This window comes from Solenopsis invicta, chromosome 7, assembly GCF_016802725.1.
Source record: "Solenopsis invicta isolate M01_SB chromosome 7, UNIL_Sinv_3.0, whole genome shotgun sequence".
NCBI classification, from domain to species: Eukaryota; Metazoa; Arthropoda; class Insecta; order Hymenoptera; family Formicidae; genus Solenopsis; species Solenopsis invicta.
This window is the reverse complement of record NC_052670.1, coordinates 4,661,466-4,687,113: the sequence shown is the minus strand read 5'-3', so window position 1 is coordinate 4,687,113 and position 25,648 is coordinate 4,661,466. Positions and strand designations below refer to the sequence as shown.

Here is a 25,648-nt window from a genome sequence, read left to right as displayed (position 1 = left end):
ATATTTCGAGGTATACGGAATCCAAATTGAAACTATATTTCTTAATACGGTTTATCATTCAATTTATCTTATGATAAATTTGAAACGTCAAGCAAATCCAATAACTACGATATGTTTCCATTTTTCCACGGATGTGTGTTTCTTACGAGTTATTTTAAGCAGAAATATCGAGCTTCTTATTGTATGTACACGAATCTAGATGCATATACGTCCGTATGTGGAGTCGAGAAACTCAAAGGGAAACAAAGAGAAGCAGATAGAGAGAGAGAGAGAGAGAGAGAGAGAGAGAGAGAGAGAGATCGGATTTAATGTAAATTTATTATAAGGTACGAATGCACGAATAGTATGACACAGCAGTGTTTAGCCGCGAGATTGTCAAATGTTGCGGAATGAAAATTACAGTTGCGAAAAAAATTCCAACGCGCGGATATGTCGCAACTATATATGCGGCGCATACAGCTCGATTCTCTGTGGGCGCACCTTAGCGTATCTCCGTGTAATTTAGCTAATTAAAGTGGGCAACGACAGGCAGGCGCGACGCCAGAGGATTTACGCGGAATGCGGAAAGACCTAATAACTACGTTATCTTGCAGAGTGTCTCTCGCGCATCCCGCGTATACGCGTTGCGTATATATTCGCCCGCAAATATGGATACGGCGTCGAGATAAAAAAGGGAACGGTATTCCGTTTTATTCACGCCGGAGCATTAGCATTATTGCAATATGATATAAAATCTTTTTTTATCACGCCTATAACAGCCGTAGCAGCAGTCGCGGAATCTAATTCCTGGTTAATGAATTTAAAATGAGATTATATTAAATTTCAGTTTGAATCTTGTTTACCGAGACGCACTCGCTGCAAGGAAAAAAGCTAAAATTACGCGTTACGCGTAATACGAGTTTGAAATATAGCATAAAAATATTGAGAGAAAAAAATAACTTTAAATTCCCCGAAAATATTCGTAGACTAAAACAAGGTGTGGGATTTTGGACACTGTCAGTATTATATCAGTTTAACGTCGCTTATACGAATTCTCACTTATAGAGGAAGGTAAGGCAAGATAGGATAGTTAAGGTTTGATGATGAAGAAAAGCTAGCTAAATTTTCATAATCAACGAATTATCTTTACTTCTTAAATATTCTTTGAATATCAATCTTCCAATATAACTATCGTTAAATAAAATTTTTAGAGAATTATAAATTTTATTTAAAAAAAAATTTTTTTAAATGTATTTCTCTCACGGGTGGAATAAGACGGGATATCCTCGTGAGCAAAATGGGATATAATATACTTTAAAAGTATACTATAATTTAATAATAATGTCGCAGGTGAAAGAGTGAGATAAAATCATAAGAAAATCACAAAAATATATAATTACGGTCTAACTCAATAAAGTAATTGTCCACTTCGCTGGCTCGTGCGCAAACAAAAAATTAGAATTAAATCAACGATTCATTGTTTCATCTACAAGTAAGAATATAAAATTTTCTTGGAAAAATTTATCATGTTAAACAAACATAATTTGCTTAAATAAAGAAAATTTGTCTCTTCGTGAAAGCAATTATCTGTTATAAATTCTTTCAAGAAGATGTTATATTCTTGCTTATATGATGTAATGAATTATCGATTTGATACTAAGTTTTTTCTGTGCGGGTAACTTTCAACGACCAAGGGGTCACATCTGACGCGTATAATATATCGATTGTGATTATTGCGTTCGAATCGCGTGATTCAGGGGATATCCCGTTATACCCTGCCACCCAGTCTCGCTCCACCTTCTCCTATATATCCACTGGAAGGGAACTCTTATTCGTGTATAATAGTAAGTTCTCAGCCACAGAGATCTTTCTTTTTTTCCCCTCCTCACTCGTTCGCGAATGCGAACTCAGCGTGGATCGATCCTTTTTCCCCCAGTGTTAACGTTCCGCGCTGCGAGTTCCGAGAACGGTATCGAGATCGTTTGGAAATTAATTGCTTGTCGCACGAGGTCGACCTTTTGCGGCGGGCCAATTCGATTCGCCTGCCGGCGTCGTGTTACGTTGCATTTCGCTGCCTGGTATCAGAACCCTTTAATTCGGCGAACGTACGGCAATCGCGGGGTGGCCGACCCACTTATCTCACACGACCTCGCGTATTTCACGACGACGCATACGTCGCGTCGTTTAACTCTCCGACAGTTGTGCATTTTCGCGGGTGACGCGGGTAACGCGGGAGACGATATATGATTCAAGTTCTTATCTAACGGGAGTATAATGCTCAATTATACAAAGTAAATATTTTCAAATGAAGGAAATTGCTCGTTTATTATTAATATAAACACAAGGTACTCCCGTTTATCATAAACCGATACTCGTGCACTTCGTACATACAGATGCGCGACTGTCGGAAGGCTAAAAGGTTCTCAGCTAATAAATCATTGATTTACGCTGTTCGTTGCATTTGATCTCATCCCTCGGATCACCGTGATAACGATTTATGGCGACCCTTTTATTAGAGACAAATCATTCCGGATCTGCGATTCTGCTTAGAGATCGCGCTCGTTTCGTTTTACGCAATCTAGTTCCATTAATCTGAATATGACGATCAGAGATATGTTCAATTTTCCTTTAATAGTTATTGCTTAACCGATAAACAAAAGTTGAAGGTGTTTCAGCCTTGGATTAAGTAAAGTTGCTTCTGGTAAATACAAAGCTATTAAAATAAATAATAATAAAATGATTAGTAAAATCATTTTAATGAGCTTTTAATAAGGTTGAATAGAGCGGAAATTTTGAAATACGAACGTAACATTCTACTAACTATCCTACATACCATATTGCTTCAACGTAGTGATTATTAACACCGTAAATTTACGTTAATTGTTGTTTTATGCCATAAACTCGTTAATATTTCAACGTAGATAATTTCTAAATAATTTTGTACGACGAAGATGATAAGAATAAGATAATCATATTATCATTAATCATATTATCAATAAGATAATCACATTATATTTTCCATTTTAATAATTTACTCTACAAAATAGATTTAATCCACATAATTAAACACTTACAAATAAAGCGCTAAGAAATTTTACACATATTCTAATGGCAAACACGAATTATATAAATTATGACAGTCAAAGGTTCTCTACTTCTCTAAAAATGAATTAAAATCACATCCAAAGTCTCAAATTTCCACTCTATCTCTCGTCTCTACCGTTTTCCGCAGTTTACTTAATGTAAATTTTATTTATCCAACACATAACATCGAATTAATCGATAAACGTTGAACGCGCCGTAATTTCTCGCGCAAAATTCGCCACCGTATTATCAGTGAAAAAAATTTGAGAATCACTGATCCAACGAATACTAGAGGAACCACAATGGAAAGCTATCTCTCTGTCTGTATTGCTATCTATCTCGGAATCCGGTATATACGAGATTTTAGTCAAAATTGGCGAGCGCGAAAGGGTCAACAAGCCATCGACTCGCTGAAGCACAGCTGAAGATCGCCCGATCTCCGCTTCGATTCGGCAGAAAGCCATTTTCGTACAAAATTGAAATGCAAAACATCAGTGTAAATATAATTGCGCGCGCTTGTTCTGTTATTATGAAAAACTGCAAGAGCAATACAACGTGCGGGGGAGCGCGCACCAGCGCTCCCTTATAAATTTATTAGCCTTTAAAGCAGATCCTTCGATCTTTCGGAGCGCTTTTTCGTCGCTCGTATTTAGGCTGCGACAACGAAACCTCATGGCCGGAGCTGGTGATAAAGATCGATGCGATTCCATTTCTCCCAACGGTTATGTATGTACGATAACGAGTTCGCCTGTAGTAATTTACGCTGATTGCTGCCCTCGGTGTCGCGTTTCACTTTACCTCACAGGCATTTTATTTTACGACTTCTTCAGGCGCGAACGTATTCTTCGCGTTAACGACGCCTACGCTTTTTCACGAGATACACGCTGAGCCAATCCTCTGTGGCCCATATTTACGCTTTACGATAATCACGAAGATTGTATATACTCACTTTGGGATTAAAAACATTTTATCATTTACGGCCGGAATTTATAGGGGCTATGAAAGGTCTAAACGATCAATCTCTTTAAAATACTTGATTAGATCGCAAAGGAAACGCTGGCTTGATCTCGAATTTTCGCAGCGCATAAATAATCGGGAGGTAATCAAAACAACGGTGTATACCCAATGGGAAATAAGCTAAGACTAACTCTTCGGAATATATAATGTTGAAATGTTTAAAGTTGCGAGAGCGCGAAATGAAAATGCTTTACGTTGGCATTGATTAATCGGACGCTGCGTACCTCGTCGGAAATATAAAAAGTTCATCGCAGAGAGCTATAACAAACGCACGTCGACGTCGAAAAACGCGGCCGGAAAGGTCGCTACTTCATTACAAAGCGATACGCACGTGCCTCCTCTTCTCCCGTGAAGTTGAGAATACCGGTGTGCGGTCGATACTTGGCCTCTTCTCCGACGAGAGGAGTCGCCTCATTGACCCTCCTCCCGTGTTTGAAGACTGCTCCGAAAGCGTAAGACGTTTCAATGGAAGTCTGCCCGCTGCTCCAGATCATTCTGGATCGAGACGATATCGAGGGTGCCGACCCGGCTCCCTCGAGTTTTACAGAACGTGCAGATTCTCGCAGCTCTTCGACTTGCTGTCGCGCGCCCAGACCTTGTCGAGCAAATTGCGCACCTTCAGGCTGGTGCTGGTCCGACTGCCGCGATACTTCTTAGGCGAGTTGTTCTCCGAGCACGAACCCAGCGGCGACTTGCTGCGGTTCTTTCGCGATCTCTTCCGGAACATCTCCCTCGTCCTCTCGGGATTCTCCAGCTTCAGGCGAATTTGCGTGAGCAGGCCGACCAGCAATTCGTCGACGTTGTGATTAATTCCGACGGACGTCTCGATGAACTTGCAGTCGTAGGACGTCGCCATGGATTTACCTTCTATAACGATAAAATCGATTAAACCCGAGATGGTACCGCGCGCTCCGTTAATCTTTCGTCAATGGGCACGCGATATATCGCGTGTGTTACTTAGAAAATGCAAAATAAAGTGTGTATACGTAATAAGATAAATATACTTCAACTTTGAATTACTCATAAAAATATACAAGCTCGTCAATATAAAAATAAATAACAAATTGATCACATGGAGCAGTAGAGCGAGTATGGCAGGGCTTAATTATATTTTCTACGACTGAAGAAAATCAAGCAAGATTAAAATATGTATTGTGATTCAGATTTGTTTAAAACATAATTATTGTTAAAATTAACGTGGAATTAAGCTCTACCATTCTCGTTCTGTTTCTCGTTGCAGTCGTCGTTTTCGAATTATTATTTGTTTAAATTAATTAATGCTATAAAATAATTCAAAGTCATCTAACTATTTATGCGATTTTTGACTAAATATAAAATTAATGATCTAAATATTAATGATAAAAATAAAATAGCAAATTCTACATTAAATTTATTTTCAATATAAAACATTGTATTTATTTCGTATTATCGTGTGTGTGTTTGCAAATTATATTTTTAACATAACTAAATATAAAATTTTAATTTTAGAAAAATATACGAAAACGTTCGAACTTATGATATACCGTTTAATCGAAATTTATTTGAAGAAATGAAAATATCATTCGCAAGAATTACTCAACTACGTAAGCTATAATAATCACTAATCAACCACGCGGAATATTCTCGCGGTTTCTCCTCGCACTTGGTACAATCGCGCTGCACGAGATAATACGAGATAACGCACCGAGCTGCTATCTGTTCGTTCGAGTCTCGCTGCGCGAGTGACAATACCGGTGACTGTGTATACGTCGAATCAAACAACATATGCACCAGCGAGCGTTGAACATTTCGAAGAAGGGTGCTTGATTGGCGCGCAACCTTGAAGTTTGTTGTATTGCGTACACACATACGACGCGACGCACGCAAGGTCGCCGCGCGCCGTGCTATCATTTTCGCGGCGGGACTCGAGGGAAGAGGTGATCGCGCGTGCTGCTCTGTACTTCATCGCGTTGTTATCTCTCAGAATGTGATCGCGGCGACGCGGCGACGTATCAAAATGCCATTATTGTCTAAATGGAGGCTTACGTACTGCTCGCATAGTTTACGCGATTAATCCTTACTTTATGGAAGAATCTACATTCTAAATGACTTATAGCTACCGAAGTGGTACCTATATACTTTGTATAAAATTCTTAGTATACGTGTATACGTGTATATTTCGCTCTTTCTAAATCAAACCGGGCATCTTTGAAACATCGTCATTTTTAAGTTTTTTTTATTTGCTGGCATATTCTACAAAAAAAAAACATGAAACGCGTGTTTCGTAAAAAAATCTCATTTCTTTCGTCAAACGCGTGTCTCATGTTTTTCTTTGAATATATTAGTAAATTAAAAAAAAATTAAAAATGTTTCAGATGTGCCGATTGACGTGGAATGAGCTATTTATGCTTATGCGTACATACATCTGCATTCCTTTTATATACTTTTTTTCAAGGGATTACTTATTCACGAATAGAGTGCTTGATTTCCGATTTCTAGTGATTTCATGAAATTTCAACGTAGTTTTAAAGCGATTTCACTTTTTTTTATAAAGTTGAAATGATTTCAAACGATTTCGTATGATTTCAAGTGATTTCTGTTTTCAAATTAATTTTATACCGGTTTCAATGAAGGATGCTTGATTGATTTCGTGAGTGAGTAACTCTCCCCCTTGCCTGTTTCTAAACTAAGGATTAATAAGTAATTCTCGCGAACAGCATTTCGCAGACGTATCGAGGCCACAATTGCTCGATGACATGCGATTTATTTTTTTTGAACAGGATTTGCGATGATAGAAAACGGGAATGATTGTTTCGCGATATTCGCGCGAGGTAATTATTTATTTAACACTCGTATTCGAATATATCTCGTCCTTTGAATTTTTCATCAATTTAAACGTAATTCTCTCGCCGTTTTCAAATAGAAAGTGTGTGTGTGTGTGTGTGTGTGTATGTGTGTGCGCGCGTGTGTGTGTGTGTGTGGAATAATATACGAGACTCCGGACCGAGTGATTCGAGGATACAAAAAATAAGCGATAGGTAAATCGATCGTTTATTAACGATTGATTCGAAATGGAAAGAACGTAATAATAATCGTAATCTATTATTTTACACTGCAATTAATCATTTCGCGACGAAATGACTGACGCACAGCGCACAGTTTTGTCACATGAAGAATATTATTGTTTACAAGCGAGGTCGTTTTGTTATTTTTCGCAGGTGAGCGGTGAAAAGGCAACGGCGGCACGAGATGCACCGTGTGTTCTCGTTATCTCTCGAGACGCAAACGCGATAAGTATCGGATGAAAACGTACTCGTATTCCGCGTACGCAAACAATTAATTAACTTTCGCATTTGACGATTCGTAAACGTATGTATCAAAAAGCTGTTCGACGAGACAGATATCTCGCGCGTTCGAAACATTATCATTTCGTTGTAACATTTATACGCGCGGTAATTACTTCTTTAATTACTCCAATTCAGATGTATCTCTCGCATATCGAACATTAATTTTTTCGCATATTCGAACGAGATTTGCTTATGATTTTTCGGATTGAAAGCGCGGGGTAATAATCGTTAATTGTTCATGCAGAAAGTAATCTCGTTTTCTCCAACTGCGATTCGTCGAATTCAAGTAATAGCAAGCCGTGGTATGTATTCATCGTTTGATAATAATCCATCTATTTCGTGTGATTTATACGATTTATGTCGGATTACACGTGCAAAACTGCATTGCGATTATGTATTTTCATTGCGTCTTAATTAACCATTAATTTGACTTTATCATTTATATATATATCTTATCGTGCGGAATCCGAATGACGTTGCCAATATTTGCGAATTTTGGTCATTAACGAATCGCGGCATATAAAATGGAGCGGCATCGCGGACGCGTTTAATTAGCAAGCACAGTCGCAATTAACCACGCATTTCGTCAGCCGTGTAGTACAAATTCGGCACAATTATACTTTTATTAAAGTTTCCGCGTTGTCCCATTTCGTTAATTTGTGGAAATCATCGCGGATCGTGCTAACAGTACGTATATTTCTCTCGATCGTCGTTCTTCCCACGCAAAGTACTGAAGTGCGGGTCGCGTGCGATTAATGTCGGGAGTGTCATGCAAAGTGCCGTACGATCGTTTATCGTACTTTAACGATTAGTGCGCGTACAACCGTAATTAACTGTTTTCATGTACGAGCGTTGCGTGAGTGCTATGGAGGAGCAACGACGAGGGAACGAGAGAGGAGGAGAAGGCCTGAGAGGCGTCGGGTGCCGGCGGAGCAACCATGGGGTGAGTAACTCATTATTTTATTTGCCAAATTTATCATTCGCAATTATTTTACAGCGTTTACATTTTGAAATATCGAATTATATATCTTGAACGATGCCGTAATTTTGAATACGTTTGTGTTTTATAGTTCAACGCGGTTCATGTTATGACTCCGCTGCTGCGCATCGTGATGGTGAGTGAAATTTTTAATTTTATTTTAATTCAAGATGCAGTGAATTTATGGAATTTTACAGATATATGTACGCGCTGAGAAAAAAATTTTTTGTTAAAAAACTACAATATTTAATTCGATATGCGCAACTAAATATTGAGTTTGTTTAATTAATTCTTGGGTAAAAAAATTTGAATGATTGTCACTAATGAACTGTGCCTTTTTTGTTGTGCAACTAAATAATTATTAAATCAACTCAATGTCAGTTGAGCGTATCGGACTAAATATTTTGGTTTTTCAACAAAGTTTTTTCTCTCACACTCAGTATATAGATATATGCGAATGTACCAAAAATAAAAGTCGGAAAATATTATACGAATAAATAGGGGAGAGTTGCCAAATGCATATCACTCGAGCTGTTTTTTATTATAATTTTGCATTTGGTGCTATTTTGGATGCAAATCAAACTTTGAAATTATAAAAATATCGATTTAATTTTTGTTATAATTCTAATATGTACATACAACAAATGTAAAATATTTCACGTCAAGCCTTTTTTTATAAAAATATAATAATTCAAGATAAAATTGCATAATTACATTATTACAAGTTATATAAATTGATGAAAAATTTACGTATGATGAGATGTATCTAATTTTCTAAAATGTTGATGGCATAAACAAAACAAAATAAACGTTGTAAAATTTCAATCTATATTACTTATTTCCTATTTACTTTTTATTCTTGTCACTAAATATTTCTTATATAAAGTAAAAATATAAAATATTAAAGAGGTACGCTTTAGAAGACCGATACGCATTCAACAACTTTGCCTTAGATTCATTGCAATCTCGGCGCTATTGAAACTTTCAAGTCTAATTTATCCGCGAAAATACATCGTTATTGTATGACGTTATTGTGGGACATCTTATAAATGGCGTTATAAATGCAGTATTATAGAAAAGAAATGCATAATTGCGAAAACGACGCTATTAATCTAGTCACGTTTAACGGTATAAGGAAGAAGGCGTATTCTATGCATCGTCGCATTCGTTCGGGGAGGGGATGGGGTTAAATGACTTTTTCTCGCACCACTGCCTTCGGAGAATTTGCATCGGGGCAAACCGAGGCGCTGCGTCAGTGCATTTACGTACGTTGCGTTATCTACGGTTGCCCTACATCAGCGTTTCGCGTTAAATGCCACCTCAATGATAGATAGACGCCTTCGTTTCTTGAGCACGCTCCTAACGCGCGCCGATTTCCATTTTCGCGTGTCTCCGCCGAGCTATCCGATTTGGGATAAGTGACTTTCGGGGCGGAGGAAAAAAGAGGGAAGAGTGTGCTGATTATTCGGGGCAATCTGAACAAAAAATTACCTTCGGTCGATACCATTCGGCTGCGGACGAGGTCGACCTTGTTTCCCACGAGGATAACCGCCCTCGCGGATACGTGATCGCTCCGCCATAAGGATTGGAGAACCGCTTCGGCAACGCGCACCGACGGCCGATCGGTCACAGAGTAGACGACGCAGTATGCGTGCGGCTCGTACGTCGAGATGCAATTTTCCGGCTGCAAACATTAATCATGACGGAGACAGATTAACACTAATGACCACGATCGAGCTTATCTGTCTCCATTTCCAATTTATGAAGCGTATTAATTGGCATACACGAACTGCCGACGCAACAGCCGTTCCGCATCGACATCTTCGAATAATTTTCATACAAATCAATTATTCGTGCAATTAAAATCGCGTTTTTAATTACATTCTTGTAGCGAAAAGCCAATTTAACGATACCGCATATGAAAAATTCTTTCGTCGCGTTAATATGAAAATATGTAAAAAAAAACCGTATGTGCGGATATCATGCGGAACATGATCTAGTTTTTCAAAACTTTAAACACGCGATGCAATTTTCCGGCTGTAGATATTAATCATGACGGATATTAACATTAATAGTCATAATGGAGCTTTGCCGTCTCTATTTCCAATTTATGATACTTGTGCATGAAACGGCAATTTTATATCAACAAAATTCGCATAATTTGCAGAGAGAAGTTATTCAATAGTAATTATTTATATCATTTTAGTTATATTAATTTTAATGTTGCATATGTAAAGCACATTTCTTCAGCATTCCAAACATATTTTGTCAATCCAGTCCGTCCAACGAATCCAATAAAGGTTGCAACTGTCGTCATTTCACGTTACTTTTACCGCATTACAAATGACGAAATATTCTTTATTTTCTTTTAACCCAACGAAACTAAGGTTTCCTTCGACTAGATGTATTATGAAGAAACGCGTCTTTTGTATAGATATTATAAAAGAAAACTTTTGCAGAATACAGCATTACAAAAGCAAGCTGGAGAAGTTTGCTATTACGCTTTAGACATAACTTATAATTTAAAAGGAATATATATGTATCTATAGATCCTCTATTGCATATAATCGTGACGACGGCATGGAATAAAATCGGATAAACAAGTTGAAATAAAATTTACTTTGTAGTATAGAATTATAATTAATGATGCTTGAACATTTCAAAGTCTCATTGTTCTTATCGTTTAATATCAATCGAGAGCGAAAACGTTCTGATGTCACAATGGATAACATAAATTTGCGAGAGATAATATATGATGTTTCCGATTGAAATCGGTAGACCGAAAAGAGTTAAACGGAGGGGATGGAAAGGGGATAACGTTATTAATTATGTCAGCATTTGATACCCTGAAGCTTAGCATGTCGGACGTTCACAATCAAAACTTAAATGTGTGTGTGTTAATTCTTCAGTTTTTGAATTTTTTTGTTTTATATTCTCTCTCTCTCTCTCTGGAAATATTTTTCATACTTGTTAATTTTTACTAAAAAATCGACATAGTTAATTTTTATGCATCGGAGAGAAAATATAACAAAATAAAAATTATTCCGGATTACATCAAATATAATAAAACAATAAACTTTGACGAGTGAATTTTACTTGATTCGTAAATCACATAATTTTAATTAAACTTGGAATTGTTAGTGCTGCAATGTTTGGTGTAAGTAGAATTGAAAATTGTGAAAAATCGATGCATTTATGAGAATTTTTATTAAACAAGATCTATCTTTTGTTTACAAAATGCAATCAAATTTCGCTGGTCATTATTATTCGCTCGAATGATGTAGAGGTTCCTGGAACGTATAATTGCATTCGCAGCGTTATTATAACACCCATTCACAGAACGTTAGGTAATAAAAAATTAATTTCCTATCGATCTTTTCCGCTATATTCCGTAACCAAGGTTTCTATAATGAAAGTCCAATCGAAATAAAATCTAGTTCAAAAACGGAAAGGGAGATCAGCTTAAAATCATCGTGAGGGCCTAAATTATATTTCGCAATGCAGCTTCGGAAAATAATACGGAATATAATAGTCAGAGGCTAAGTCGAAACGATAATCCCGGCTATATCTAAATCTGGCTTAGTGGTTTGTGCCCGTAATCTGTCTGACCTAAATATCTGTTTAATATAAACAGAAACGCATACAAAACTGATTTATTCAGATATACTTACTCATTCAGTTATTCTACTCTTTTTATAAAAGCAAACGCGATATTCATACACGATTACTCGAAACGTTTATAAATATCTTCCAATGATTTATAACGATATCATGAAATACACAGAAAGCGATGGTAAAACACTGAATGCAAGTAAATCTAATTGTTGTTTTTTTTTTTATTGACAAAAATAAAAGTCCAGCCTGTCCGGCTAAGAGGTTTAGCTGTTAATCACGTTAGCGCATCCATTCGTTAAAGGTTAAGATCGCAGCGGGAACGGGTTCTGTGATTTTGCGAACGATTATACGAAAGAATTACCTTGAACCGTATCAAAGGCGCGCTGCGCCTCGTGATATCGAATATATCTAGGGATCGAGCGTTTAACGGTCGAACGCGCGGCATGGCTCGATGCTCGTCAATGACTCGCGGCACGCCTGGTTGAACGGTGGCAGGAGAGAACGAGGAACGCTTCGTTACTCTCTCAGGTCCTTTTTCTTATACCTCTCCAAGCTCGCGCGGGGACTTACGGTTAGCTCGTTGTCACGCGGTAACTCTTACTTGATCGGTTACACAAAAACCACAAATCGGACTGTCGCGCCGCATTTAGATGCCAGACGGGCCACAAGCCTGGATAACACTGATCTCAATGGGAATTTGGTCTAAATGGAAATTTTCTCATAGCGCGTGCCCGTACTACTAACGCGAGAAGTAATGTTACCACAATAATTGCGATGTTAATTTGGAAAGGATATATCACGATTTTATATTCATATACATTTTACGATTATAAAAATCATATGTTTGTAGATTGTTGGAGAACTGTCAAGATTTCTAACAATTTCTTTTCGCTATGGAATATAAATTTGTTATAAAAATAAATATCAATTTATTTTAATCTTATCTGACAAATGCTTCTTTCTCAAAGCGTATGAGATGTGTGATTCAATCTATTAATTATGTTTAAATTTAGTTCCATAAAAGAAGAGAATTTGTATTAATAGCACACGGAAAATCAATAATTGCGTGTTAATATCGTTTCTTTCACAGGTACCTACGCACAAGATGATAAAAATTAAAATTATACGTACAATAACTTGAGCAATTTAATTTCTAAGAAATAATTACACGCGAAAGGTAACACCGCTCCCGGATGCATCGCGCGCGCGTAATTCATATATTTACATTGATTAAATAAAACATGTGGAGGCGTTTGACTCTGAAACCACAACGTAGGGTCAAGTGTTGCCCCATTTGCGCTTAACTTTGTTGATAAACTTTGTTAATGAATTCGCGTAAATGCAAAATAAATACGAGACTACTCTCTAAACTCCCCCCACCCCCTCTCTCTCTCTCACTCTTTCTCTCTCTATCTCTATTTCTGTCTTGCTTTTTTAAATTTAGAGAGTGGAAGAGAGAATGTTTCTTTAGCTAAAATTTGATTTCGTACGAGATCCTTCGAGACCTTTTTGATTTCTTTCTCGATTTCTCAATTTGAAACATTAATCCGAGAGGAAAAATGAGTTTTATTGTATTTTTAAAAATACCTATTTATATAAGACATCTATGAATTATCATCACTCACATTTACGTTTATTTAATCAATCTTCTTTAATGAGAATTTTATTAGATGCTATCATTCTTGCAATTCCATTTTCAACATTAATCACTTTGGCCAACTAAATTGCGAGTTAGAACGACATTAAGGTAAAATTCACTTAAAATTAGTTAAACAACTCAATTAAAAAAAAAATTTTAACTGGCGCCTACTAATTATGACATATTGCACACAATGTAACATTATTTCGAGATATTAATAAAGTAATCATATGCATTTAATAGCAGCTATATGTAGTTAATAGGTCATATATATTTAATATATGTTTAACATTATAAATTATGGATGCATATTACAACCGCAAACCGCTGACGATGAAATTACAATGTTTATACACAATATTATTTCATCAATATATACATTTTTTAGTAATCTATCTTCATAAATATATTAGTGCAACTTTATTTACATGACATATCTGACAGAGCAACAACAGTGCAATTTTTAGTTGAGTTTCGTAATAAAAATGATATAGCTGCTTTAAAACTCGTTACTTTGTTCGCTTCACAAGTTTCTTTGAACAATACAAAGTTACATTTTTTTCTTAACAAAAATTTTGTCGCGCTTCCTCTCTCACAATTTTATAATTAATTTACTTAAATAATTGTGTTTTATAAATTAAAATTTTGTTAGTAAATTTTACTTGAAATTAAATTACAAAAAACTCAGATTTCACTGCTGTTTGTTTCACGGCTTGAAAACTGTTTCATTTCTAATTGCCTATCTCACAAGGACTATCGATTTCTTGACATTCTTGTCAGGATAAAAGTTATCTCGAATTGATTGAAGGGTACATTGATGAAATTGACTCGCTAGATCTAGGACACGTCAGATAGGACCGTAGCAATCTGAACTCGAAATTGTATCGCTTTCTTTTGTATGAAAATGGCGTTGCTTCAAAATTCAAGAAACACATTTTTACGAAATCATGAAAGAACAAAGAACCAGATAAATAGAACATAGCTCGCTTTTTAATCAAGGAAAAATTGTCTTTCCTCAGTGCACAATTAGAGGCATGCCATCTCGTTAATTTTTTATTCCATCTGTGTTAGAGATTGCTATCTCAACAAGTTTATCTGCGTAATAAATACGCATTAGCTTAGTAGAGTCTGACCTAATATAATTCCAGGACTATCAACGGAAATCAGGATCGCGGCCTCGCGGCCTAACGTGATTAGAGGTCAGCCTTGACTTTTGGTACCAAGAATAACGACGGAGCGCGCGGACCGTCCCGAGTACGGCGGCGGCAGCAGCCTTCGTTCGCCGGAAATCCGCGGAACTCGAGCTTGGGAGTTTGGAACTCGAGAGAGTTCGACTGCCATTGGTCAGCCCGGTGCAATCGTTCACTACGTTTTCGTCGACACACGCGAAGATCAGCCGCGTATCGGCGGAGCGGTCGACCGCGCGATACACAGCCGCGTTGTACGCGAACGGCTGGCGAACGTACGTTTTAATTAAAGGGTAAATTCGATTGAAATTGTCTGGCGAAGCGTGGCGGCAGTTCTATCCCCTCGTTCCTCTCCCTCCTTCCCTCTGTTCCGCAGTCAACCAACCCCCTTCCGACTGTTGGCTACTGTGTACGTATATCACGGCAGGTTCCACATTTACAGTGTACGCGAGTATCGTCGCGCCAGCGCGCCAGCTCGCCCACCGTGGAAAATGGATTTTAATTTAATTCCCGCGGTACAAAAGCACACACCGCGCGTGCCCCTCCTGGACCGTCCTTTCAACCTGCCCACCCCCGTCATCCCCGTGTTAACTCGATTACGTCGTCCCCGTCGTCGTCATCGTCGTCGTCGTCGTCGTCGTCGTCATCGTTGTCATCGTCGTCGTCGTCGTCGTCGTCGTCGTCGTAAGAGTACTCCGCCACCGCCGGGGTTTAAGGCGCGGTCCCCATCCGTTTGTTCGACGAAAACGAGCGGAGACTGGCTGGCTGACTGGCTGGCTGGCTGGCTGGCTAATGGAGATCGAGCTTGCGGCAAAAATGATTAGCTCGGGGGCACGGAAAATTAGCGACATTATCGCACGCGTCCCAGTGATCAATTGGCTATGAAAAATTCTGTGACTTATTGTGAACTCGACGTCACTCGTGTTGGCTTTCATCGTTTCACCTACATTCTGCTTTTCTCTCGATGAAATTGTGAATGTATTTTATATCTCTATTTCCTTATATGTCATATGTATAAAAAAAAAAAAAAAAAAAAAAAAAAATTTATTGAAATTCTCACCGAGCAGAAATCTATTTCAGATATTTTATTTCAATCATTTTAGTGAAATGAAACACCTGAAATAAATTTCTGCTCGGTAAACATTTCATTTAAATTTATTACTCGATACTAAAGCCGATAGCATTCTGTTCTTCTATCTCGCAAATGTCAACATTAACGAAATTCGCATCAGCCTGATGGTACATATAGATAGACTAGTATACGATAGCTTCTACTTTGACATATGAGCCGCTACTAAACTTACCGTCATTTCGGCACAAGAGTGATCGATAAAAGTCAATTCCGATTCCTCGCCAGCCAAGAGCACGCTGACAGTCTTTTCGCCAGACTCGTCGTCTGCAATGTAAAGGAGAATAGAGCCAGGTTTTCAAGTACGCAGTTAAACTCTGAACAAGCGAAGTGAACAAGTGAAGTGTTAAATAACTAATCAATTAATTAACAAATAAAGCTAGAACTCTAGAGACAAACGCCTGAGAGTCAAGTGTCACTCCAGATGCGTCCTTCATTCTGCATTCAATTCAGAGAATAGGAATATGCACGTACTTGTAAAGTGCAAATCAGGTCAAATTCAAATATCCTCATCGGTTTTGGACCGAGTTTGTTGATAATTCGCGAAACCGACGCGACATTACTCGCACTCGTACAACTTCGCTTCAATTGCACGAATGAAGATTTATTTTTAAGGCAAATGGAAACGTATTTTGTGCGGTGTCAAGTCTTTAAATAAAAAGTGAAGTAATCCGAAATGATAGAGTGTCAGCATTTAAATCGGAATTGTTTCGGTTCATGCACACGGCGCGGCGGCGGATCGAACAGCGGGAAAAACACCGAGTTCCTTTTATTCCGAGCCATTCCACGCCGCGGCGGCCGCTTCGAGTCGCTCGGATGGATTTTTCCGTGACTATTCGGACAAAACAATTACATCACGCTCCAAGCTCGAATGGAGTATCCTGTTTTTCGTTCCGGTTCATTTCCGCTTCTATCTGGCCGACTTTTGTGATTCTTACGAGGGATTCTCGCGTGCGATCGATCGGTGACGTATCGTGGCCGAACGGGGAACGGATGGAGGACCGTGGATTTTCCGGTCACGATGACGGGTAACTTGGTCGACTCACCGATCGAAGTGTCATAGGCGTGCAGGTACTCGGAAGTCATAAATTGAGACACCAGTGAGCTCTTGCCAACGGCGGGGGCCCCCAGCATAAGGACGCGATAAGGCGCCGGACCTTGGGACGCGCTGCTCTCCCTCGAACTCGCCAACGAGCCCGCCGCCGAATTTCTCGCCGATCCTGGGTACGAGGCAGTCAGGTGTTCCGTGCTGCGTCGAATAGAAGAAAGGCTAGGCGCGTGTTGAGATTAGCACAGGACAAAGTTACATCGTCGATTTATATCAAAGTCAAACTCAATTTGTAAAAAGGTTCGAGAACCGAGAAAATAGAAAAGAAACTATGCACATCTTGATTTTCTAATTTTGAATTTTCGACGATTTTGGGGAGGGTGGGGGACTTGGACGCAAAAATAACAGAAGACATTCAGTTATCTAAAACGTTATAATTTTTATAACAATACTACAGTCGAATGAAAAACAAAACATCATGTATCTTGACGAAAAATTGAAAAGATGTATTTTTATTTTCTTATCATTATTATGTAGAAATATATTTATTTTGCATGTTTTAGTCATTAAAGAAATTATAAAATATGAGTTTATACAATGTCATTTTATTATCACAAATCAAAGTGATTTTTCATCCGCTGCAGTATTATCTTTCTTAAACTGACTTAGGTAGATTATGTGATTTAGGCGCAATATAAAAAAGAAATTATGGAAAGACTGAAGTTGCATTATAATCTCTCAAAAGAAAAACAGATATGACGAGAAAAATCATGAATGCTTGTGGAAGCTACTTAGTTTTACATGACACAAGTAATCCGGATCAGATAAAAAAAGAAGCTGTTTCCTTAAGGCGAATATATTCCATGAGAAATTCTTGTATTTCATGCATCTCTCAGTTCCATCAAAATATCTCTTTAAACTAAAAATGCTTTCATAATATTAAAAAATGAACATTATTTTAATCAAATTGATATTTATATGGAAATTAAAATATAATAACCTTTACCCTTAGGAAATGTAACGTCCATTTCAGCTTCCAAATTGATTTAGTATTATTATTTGTACTAATTGTAAACATTAAAATACAGTCATGTCTTGTACATGTACATACATGTATGTTATCTAATACAGTATAATGCACCAAACCTTTCGTCATGACCTCAAATAAGTAATAAATTTAAATGTGTCGACGTATCGCCATAGGAGACGTCTCGTGAGATTCGTGTTAAATTTCGAGAACGTGTTCTACGAAGATATAAACTGATTTTATTTTGGCGGAAATTTTATTGGTCGTATGATCCTTCGTGCAACAAATACTTCCGAATTTTCTACGTTAAATAATTCGAGCGAGTGAGCTTTAACATAAAATCTTGTTAAATTCCACTTGAAATTAACTGAGAAATAGAATTATACATTAAGTTTCGAGGCTTTATTTTCTAAAGTCCTTTAGTATCTCTGTTAAGTGTACTCGAAATTACGTCTCGCTTTAAATTTTCACTGAAAAAAGGTCAACTACGATTTTGTCACCGAGCACGCTCCTGCAATTCGATATAAACTTTTAAAAAATACTCTGCATATTGTACACTGGAAATGTCTTCCGTGCGATAGTTGCTCGTTGGTTTATATATCGATATCAAACTCGGGACTCGTGTCTCGAAAGGGAAAAAGTATCGTAACAGGTTTATTCAATTGCGCGTGAATATTCAACGTTTCACACTTTGGTCGGTAGAATCTGAGTAATAAGATTAGCGCTTACAATGACACGACCTGACGCATTGATACTCTGCATTTCATTTATTCACTTATTATTAGTTCAATAATTAAGAGCTGTTATATAATATATTATGTAAAATATTTGTATCTAACAGCGCTCTCTTATTGTTTCTTTAGATGCTATATTATGCCAAATATAATTTTTTTTTTTTAAAGAAATCAAGACTATTATATAATCTATGAATACTAATAATTTATATCGATTTAATATATAATAATTATGGACGTTAAAACTATTTTAACACAGTTCATAGTTTAGATGAGTTATTTTTTTTATGCTGTGAATTCAGATATCTTTTCATTTTTTCGTAAATTTCTCGAGCATTTAGACTTCCATTTGTCTTACTTTTTCATAAAAGATACTTTTAATTTTCTTTAAGAATACAAAGATACGACATTATTATAAATACAATATAAATTAAAAAATATATTTAAATTAAATATAAATAAATAAATAATAGACAAATTGAATAAAAATAAATTTTACAAAAAATATTACTGTATTGTTCATATTATATTACAAAGAGACGCAATAAGACGTCTCGTACCAAGTATACATATATACATAACCAACACATACACATATATAGGGTGGTCTTTAATTATTCTAAAAGATTTTAAAAAGTGATTCATTATTAATTCAAAACGCAATTTTTAATATGACCATATATTTGAAATGGTTTCATTTCAAAGATACAAGGTGTCAAAGTTGAACAAAATTTTATTTTTTTTTCTTGAAGATAATTATTTTATCAACAATAATAAAGAAATGTTTTTCTACTAATCTTATTTATAAAAAAAGTTTTAAATTTGAAAAAAAACAGTAACGTATCGATTTTTTGTAAAAGAAATCTTCGCTTGTTCTTAAGTTCGCTTCTAATTGAATCAAAAAATAATATATAACCCCAAAAGAATTTTCATATTCTTAAAACATAGAATTTCATCAAAATAATTCGAGCGGTTTTCGAAATCTTTGGAAGAAAACGAAATGTTTCCTTCAACTTTAACCTTATATCTTTTTAAAACTAAGCTATTTCAGATATATGGAAAGCTCATATAAAGTTTTCATCTTGAATTAGTGTGAGAAATCAGCCCTAAAATCTTTTAGAATACTTAAAGGCCACCCTATATATATAATGCAGAAATACGTCCCTGCAAAAGAGATATTACGTCTCTCTTTATATTCTTTATTAAATGTACTCTGTTATATACATATTCTGAAATACTAGTATTATACACAGAAATTAAATATAATATCAGATAACATTTTTTTTATTCCAATAAAAGAATATGCAGGAAATGTAATTTATAACCATTAAACGTAACAAAAACTGAATTTATTAATTTCATATGTTTCTAACGTTCATTACATTTTTTAAATTAATTGACTAAAGAAATAATTTGTTTTTTATGACGAGCATAATAGATTTCTGAAAGAATCTGTCTAGCATTATGTGAAATTTAAGCGTTTTAAGGAATTCTGATTTCGAATACCAATATATTGTACGAGGTAGAAAGGTACTATGAAAAAAATAATTCAAGTATAAAATACATAATTTTGGTATGTACTTTGCGGGGAATATCTCATGTGGAAAATATATTATTTTGGAATGCAAAATACGAATTTTCCGAGAACCGAATACGGAATATAATATTTTATATCTCTAGAAGTTTCCTTATGCCAACTGCGCTTGAAATACCTTGTCCATTCCCTGGTATATTATATTTGCATGATGTCTGAAGACCACGCTCTAAGGTCCAACGCGCGTGTCTACGTAACTTCAACGCCACACGTAAACTCACGCGTTCGATCTAGAGCGATGGTCCAACTCGCCGCTGCGACGAGAAGGCGAATCGGAGATAAAGAAGAACGGAAATATTCCGTGGTACGCTCCTTCCAGAACGGACGAAGTAGTACAATTGCGAATATCAGCGTTCGATCGTAGAGTAATAAGTGCAACTGTCGATTGTGTCGATATCGTTACTGCTATTGACACCGCGTTAACAAAAATACATTCTTGTCAGTATTGCAGTAAAATTTCTATACATTACAGAAGTATAAAGAATATAACGCGAGAACGTTCAGTGAAAATTGCTATTTTTCGGCAGCAATAATAGAAAGCTCAGAAATATACGACCAGTTATATTTTATCAATAGTTAACATGAAACTAAAATGTAATTGATCAGGTGCTTAAAAGTATCACGGAGTTTTCATATTTTATTTAAATAAAAATGTTATGGAATTGGCGTTGGCGAACTATCTGCGCCATCCGAACGTTGGGAATTTCTAACATTCAAGCGTCTTAGAATTGGAACACATAGTACCCGCCACCTCACAAGAATGTTCGTCAAATTATATCACTTGCCCACCTATTAACTATGCTCGAACTCACCTGGAGTTGCTGGACGCCACGCTGTTGTTAGAGCGCGATCTACGGCTCTTTAGGGAATCGCCCCGGTTTACCACTCCCTTGCCCGTGATGCTAAAATGCCGTAATCTGTAGTACTCCTCCTCCACGCCGGTGTTAGGCATACTCGCCACTCGCGATCTCTGTTGCGGAAGACACAGGTAATTCGGCCGACCGGAAGAACGACTCCCGGGAGCCTTCACCGACTGTGATCGGCTATGGTGCGGGCTTCCGTATCTGCGGGTTATCCGATCGTCACTATCTGAATACTAACTATGCAGAACAGTTCTCAGAAGGAAAAATTTATACTTGCAAATAAAATAATTGAAATTAAAATTAAACAAGCTTTTATAAAATTTTATAATATAATGTAACAGTATATGATATCTTTTCATGTTATTGAAGAGATACAATAAATATCTTTTTTTTTACGGTAATATACATAATTAATATTTTGAAATTTTTAAAATACAATTTTTAATTAATTTCATTAAATCGCTATAAGAATGTTGATAATTATTAATATGAATGTTATATGTTATAAAACTATGAAGAATATATAATATATTTGGATTAAAAACGAACTAGTTGTAGTATTTATAAAAAGTATTGTTATTAAATATATATTAAAAATATTGGAATCAATAATTTTTGTTATTAACATTGATGTTAATAAAATATGTATCGCTTTATAAATTATAATAAATTTTTTTCTCTATTTAGATTCAAATCAATGTAGTTCTGGAACATTTAGAATTGGGCATCTACGTGTATATATATAAATCTTTCTATCTATAGTGCTTGATGCTCTTTCGAAGTATGGATTTTTCCTTCTGTGTGACGCTCTGTATAAATCTGTAAATATTGAATATCCCTGGCTAAAACTTCTGACAAAATTTCCGGGCAAACTTCTTTTTATCGCGACCGAGAGTATACTAAATTACTTGAAATACATGAAAGAAAAATGTTTATTAAATTCACTGCGTATTAGAGGCGCGCAGAGCGGTTTTTTACGTTTTTATATTTAACATTTTTAAATATCTTAATATCTTGTTGTTCAAATGTTATCAAAAGGTATTTTATTAAAAGTGCCGTGAAATATTAAAAATGAATAAGATAGTAATACCCTATTACTACGCATCGATAATAATGTCGTTTAGGCTCCAATCAGAAAATTACCTCTCTCTCTATCTCGCTTTTAAAAAAATTTTTATGTAAAATATACACTGAAAAAAAACTATGTTCAAGTGAATATATTTATTTTAACATAATTTCCTCGATTGAAAAACAAGTGATTCCCAAGTTTAAAATCAACTTATCTCATACTAGCTGATATTTATTTAAATTAAGGAAATGGTATCAAAATAAATATATTTACTTGAACATAAAGAAGAACTTTATTTTCAGTGTATTGAAGTGTAATCATATTATGGAAATCATATAGAAGAGAGAAGTAAAGAACTTTAAAATACGAGGGCTGTTTTACCAAAGCATTGTGTGATTCCTTTCAAATCTTTATGAGGATTGTATCACCGATATATTGATCGTATTGTTTCCTATATCGTGAAACCACAAGTACCGCAGCAATGGTCGATATCTGCTTACCTCATCTCGAAGTCGTGTATCTCCTGCAGGGTGAGGGTGTTGGCAACGTCTAGCAGCTGCCGCATGTTCTCCTCGCGTCGCCTGACATCGTTGTCTGGGTGCAGCAGAATCGTCGCCGCCGGCGCACCGTCCAGTGACAAGGACGGCTGTTGCACTACGATCGTCGCCTGGGTCGATCGCTTGCTGCCGCCACCGGCACTTCCGCCTTTCGGATATGAAAAATTTACTGTCCGTGTTATCTCGTTCTCGAGCTCGTTGATCTTGCGGGTCACGAATCGGCGGGAGAAAGAGAGAGAGAGAAATAGAGAGAGGCGTCTTCTCGTCCTCCGCGTCCTCGTTCCCGTATCTCCTTTCATTCCGCTTTCGCGGAATGCGTTTCTGGGGTCTTTAGGCTACCCTTCTTCGATTCCCTTCCTCGGCAAAATAGCCGAGGAGGGTATGCTTACGCGAGATGCGTGCCTGACGGGGCGCATCCGCGGTCCTCCTGACAGAATCGCCGTCACTCGTAAATCAATCTGCCGATAATATTTCGTCGATAATCCTTTCGACACAAGGGTGGAATGTCAATAGAGTTGACATTATGGAAAAAGTTTTTGAGTGTATTTACCCATCGAGTGTACAGACTGGGTTAAGGGTTCGCTACCCTGCAAGATTTCTCACTTTTAGCTTGGATAAAATGCAAAGAGAGATAGTATGATTGCGATAAAACGAAAGAATTACACGCTTTTCCGTTTGCCATTTTATTTTCTTATCTTTATCTTATTTCACGTATAGTTGATGTATAAAGCACGTCGAATCGATTGTTGCTTCCATTTTTAGAATTTCTATGGAATATTTAGAATCAATATCATCTCAAAAAGAGAAATGCTAAGAATAGTTACTTAACTCTTAGCGACTGAAAATGAGATTGAAAATGAGAAGTGAAAGCGAAACTCGTTATGAAATTAATTTTGATATTTACTTTAACAAGAAATATTAATTTCGCTTGACAAGAAAATTTAATGTCAAAACTTGATAATTTAGACATGTCGAGTACACTGAAAAAAAAGTAATAACTACCAAATGTATAGTGAAATAATATCAATTAAATATTTGGCTAATGTAAGCAAAAATAATTTTACTTTTTCAAATATTCAATAACTTACACCAGATTTGATAATACTTACTAAACATTTAGAAACACAAAATTATTTTTGGTTATATTGACAAAATATTTAATTAATATTATTTACTATACATTTAGTAGTTATAACTAGAATTTTTTTCAGTGTATACCATATGTATACCGTTATATTTTAGTAATATATAAATCTCGTTGTAACACATACAACTTGTTTGAATTTAAAGTTGACGCTCGAAATTGATTGCACCTTTATGTCTCGCAATAGTATCGTTAGGAAACTTGTCTTCAGAATCGATCACGCGATTCTTCTTCGAAGGTGCAAAGGTAAAAAGCGAGAAAATGCGTGAACGATAAAAATTTCCATGCATAATATAGCGATTACTTTTTTTTAGATAAAACGCGTAGGCTATTATTATTAGAATTTTGGTTAAATGAGATGCACGTGACCTTTGAAATGTTAAAAAAATAGAACGCGAAGAAATTTATCGTCGATGAATCTATCGATGAATTTACACTTCAAAATTTCAATAATTTCTTCACGAAATAAAATTTGAAACCAATGGTAATAAAAAAAAGATCGTCTCAGCAATTCTTTTATATAGAGACAGTTGTGATTCTCTCGTAAACTTTTCTCATCCGAGCATCCTTTCGGCGTAGTAATTTTTAGCCCAGCCTGTGCAGAGGTCGACGGGTACCTTTAAGACGTGAAAACCCTCTAGTTTAAACAAAAGTTCCGCAATCTACGAGCTCGAGTCTCGCGCAATTGCAATTACCGAGATTTCATCCGACACTGTCGACGTGACGGATGGAATAATAACGGGGATTGTGGTTAGCGAAGACGGCGATTCCACAGGCATCGCGGTGATACTAGTGAATAGAAACAAACAGGTAAACGACAAAGCGTGATTCATTAGCAGGAGTCGCAAAAGCGGCATTCCCAAGTCTTCCCTTTCGCGCTGCTAATCGGCGTGGCGTAGCCGATCGCATTGCAAAGATCGATATCGCGTGTGAATTAAAACTGGCGTAATTTCGACGAGTTTCCGGATCTCAAAGCTACAAATATACAAAAATGATTTTAGTCTTGCGTGCTCTTGAGTGATTTTGCGTGTTCGACATAGACCCTCGGTTGAGATAAAATTAGATTTAATTTTCTTGAACTCTCACTTTTTTTCGGAACGCGTGCTCGCGTCCGAATATTTTTTTAAGAATAATATTTTTTTTAAGAATTGATTAAAACTTGAAAAGAGAGAAAGATAAGAATATAATTAAATATATGAAGTACTTTCATCACAGAGAGAAAATGACTTAAATATAATATAAACTATACTTTTTACTTTTTAATACAGCTACATATAAAATGTTTAATGATAGCCTTTTCACGTATGAAATATATTTTTAATTGAACTCGACCTAAAAATTAGTCTTAATTGTATTCACTACGGTATAAATTTTGCGAATCGAAAACGCTACCTGCTAATCCTAGCAAAATGTATTTTTCTATATTTGTAGCATTCAACATACGAACTCGATGAAATTATACTGATTTTAATTTTTAATATCGTGGGATCATCGATGAATCTACATCTATCTCTATTCATCTATTTAACGACAAACTTCACATTTTGTAATACATATACAGTACCAGAGAAAGCAGAAAGACGGAGAGAGAAAGAGAAGGTAGAAATTTTAGGTAATGAGATATGTAATTTTTTTTTAGAAAGAAAAGACATTTTTT

The 25,648-nt window shown here is 36.2% G+C and overlaps 2 protein-coding genes across 8 annotated transcripts in view; one reads left to right on the top strand and one right to left on the bottom strand.

The window, feature by feature from the left end:
- Nucleotides 1–271: 271 nt before the first annotated feature.
- LOC105203411 overlaps nt 272–25,648 on the bottom strand; it is a 52,774-nt gene continuing 27,397 nt past the window's right edge. For 5 of the 7 annotated variants that reach the window (XM_026130309.2, XM_039451504.1, XM_039451503.1 and 2 more), the window contains 6 exons: nt 22,791–22,995; nt 21,171–21,422; nt 17,002–17,225; nt 16,131–16,222; nt 9,877–10,069; nt 272–4,947 (listed from right to left, as the gene is read on the bottom strand). In XM_026130309.2, coding sequence (XP_025986094.1) covers nt 4,622–4,947; nt 9,877–10,069; nt 16,131–16,222; nt 17,002–17,225; nt 21,171–21,422; nt 22,791–22,995 — 1,292 coding nt within the window. In that variant the 3' untranslated portion in view covers nt 272–4,621. The remainder of the gene's footprint in view (nt 4,948–9,876; nt 10,070–16,130; nt 16,223–17,001; nt 17,226–21,170; nt 21,423–22,790; nt 22,996–25,648) is intronic. The other 2 variants (XM_039451505.1, XM_039451502.1) reach the window with 2 other exon arrangements.
- Nucleotides 7,081–25,648, top strand: part of LOC105203187 (5'-3' exonuclease PLD3) — an 88,926-nt gene continuing 70,358 nt past the window's right edge. The window contains exons 1-2 of the mRNA XM_026130312.2: nt 7,081–8,349; nt 8,477–8,521. The gene's annotated coding sequence lies outside the window, so the exon portion shown is untranslated. The remainder of the gene's footprint in view (nt 8,350–8,476; nt 8,522–25,648) is intronic.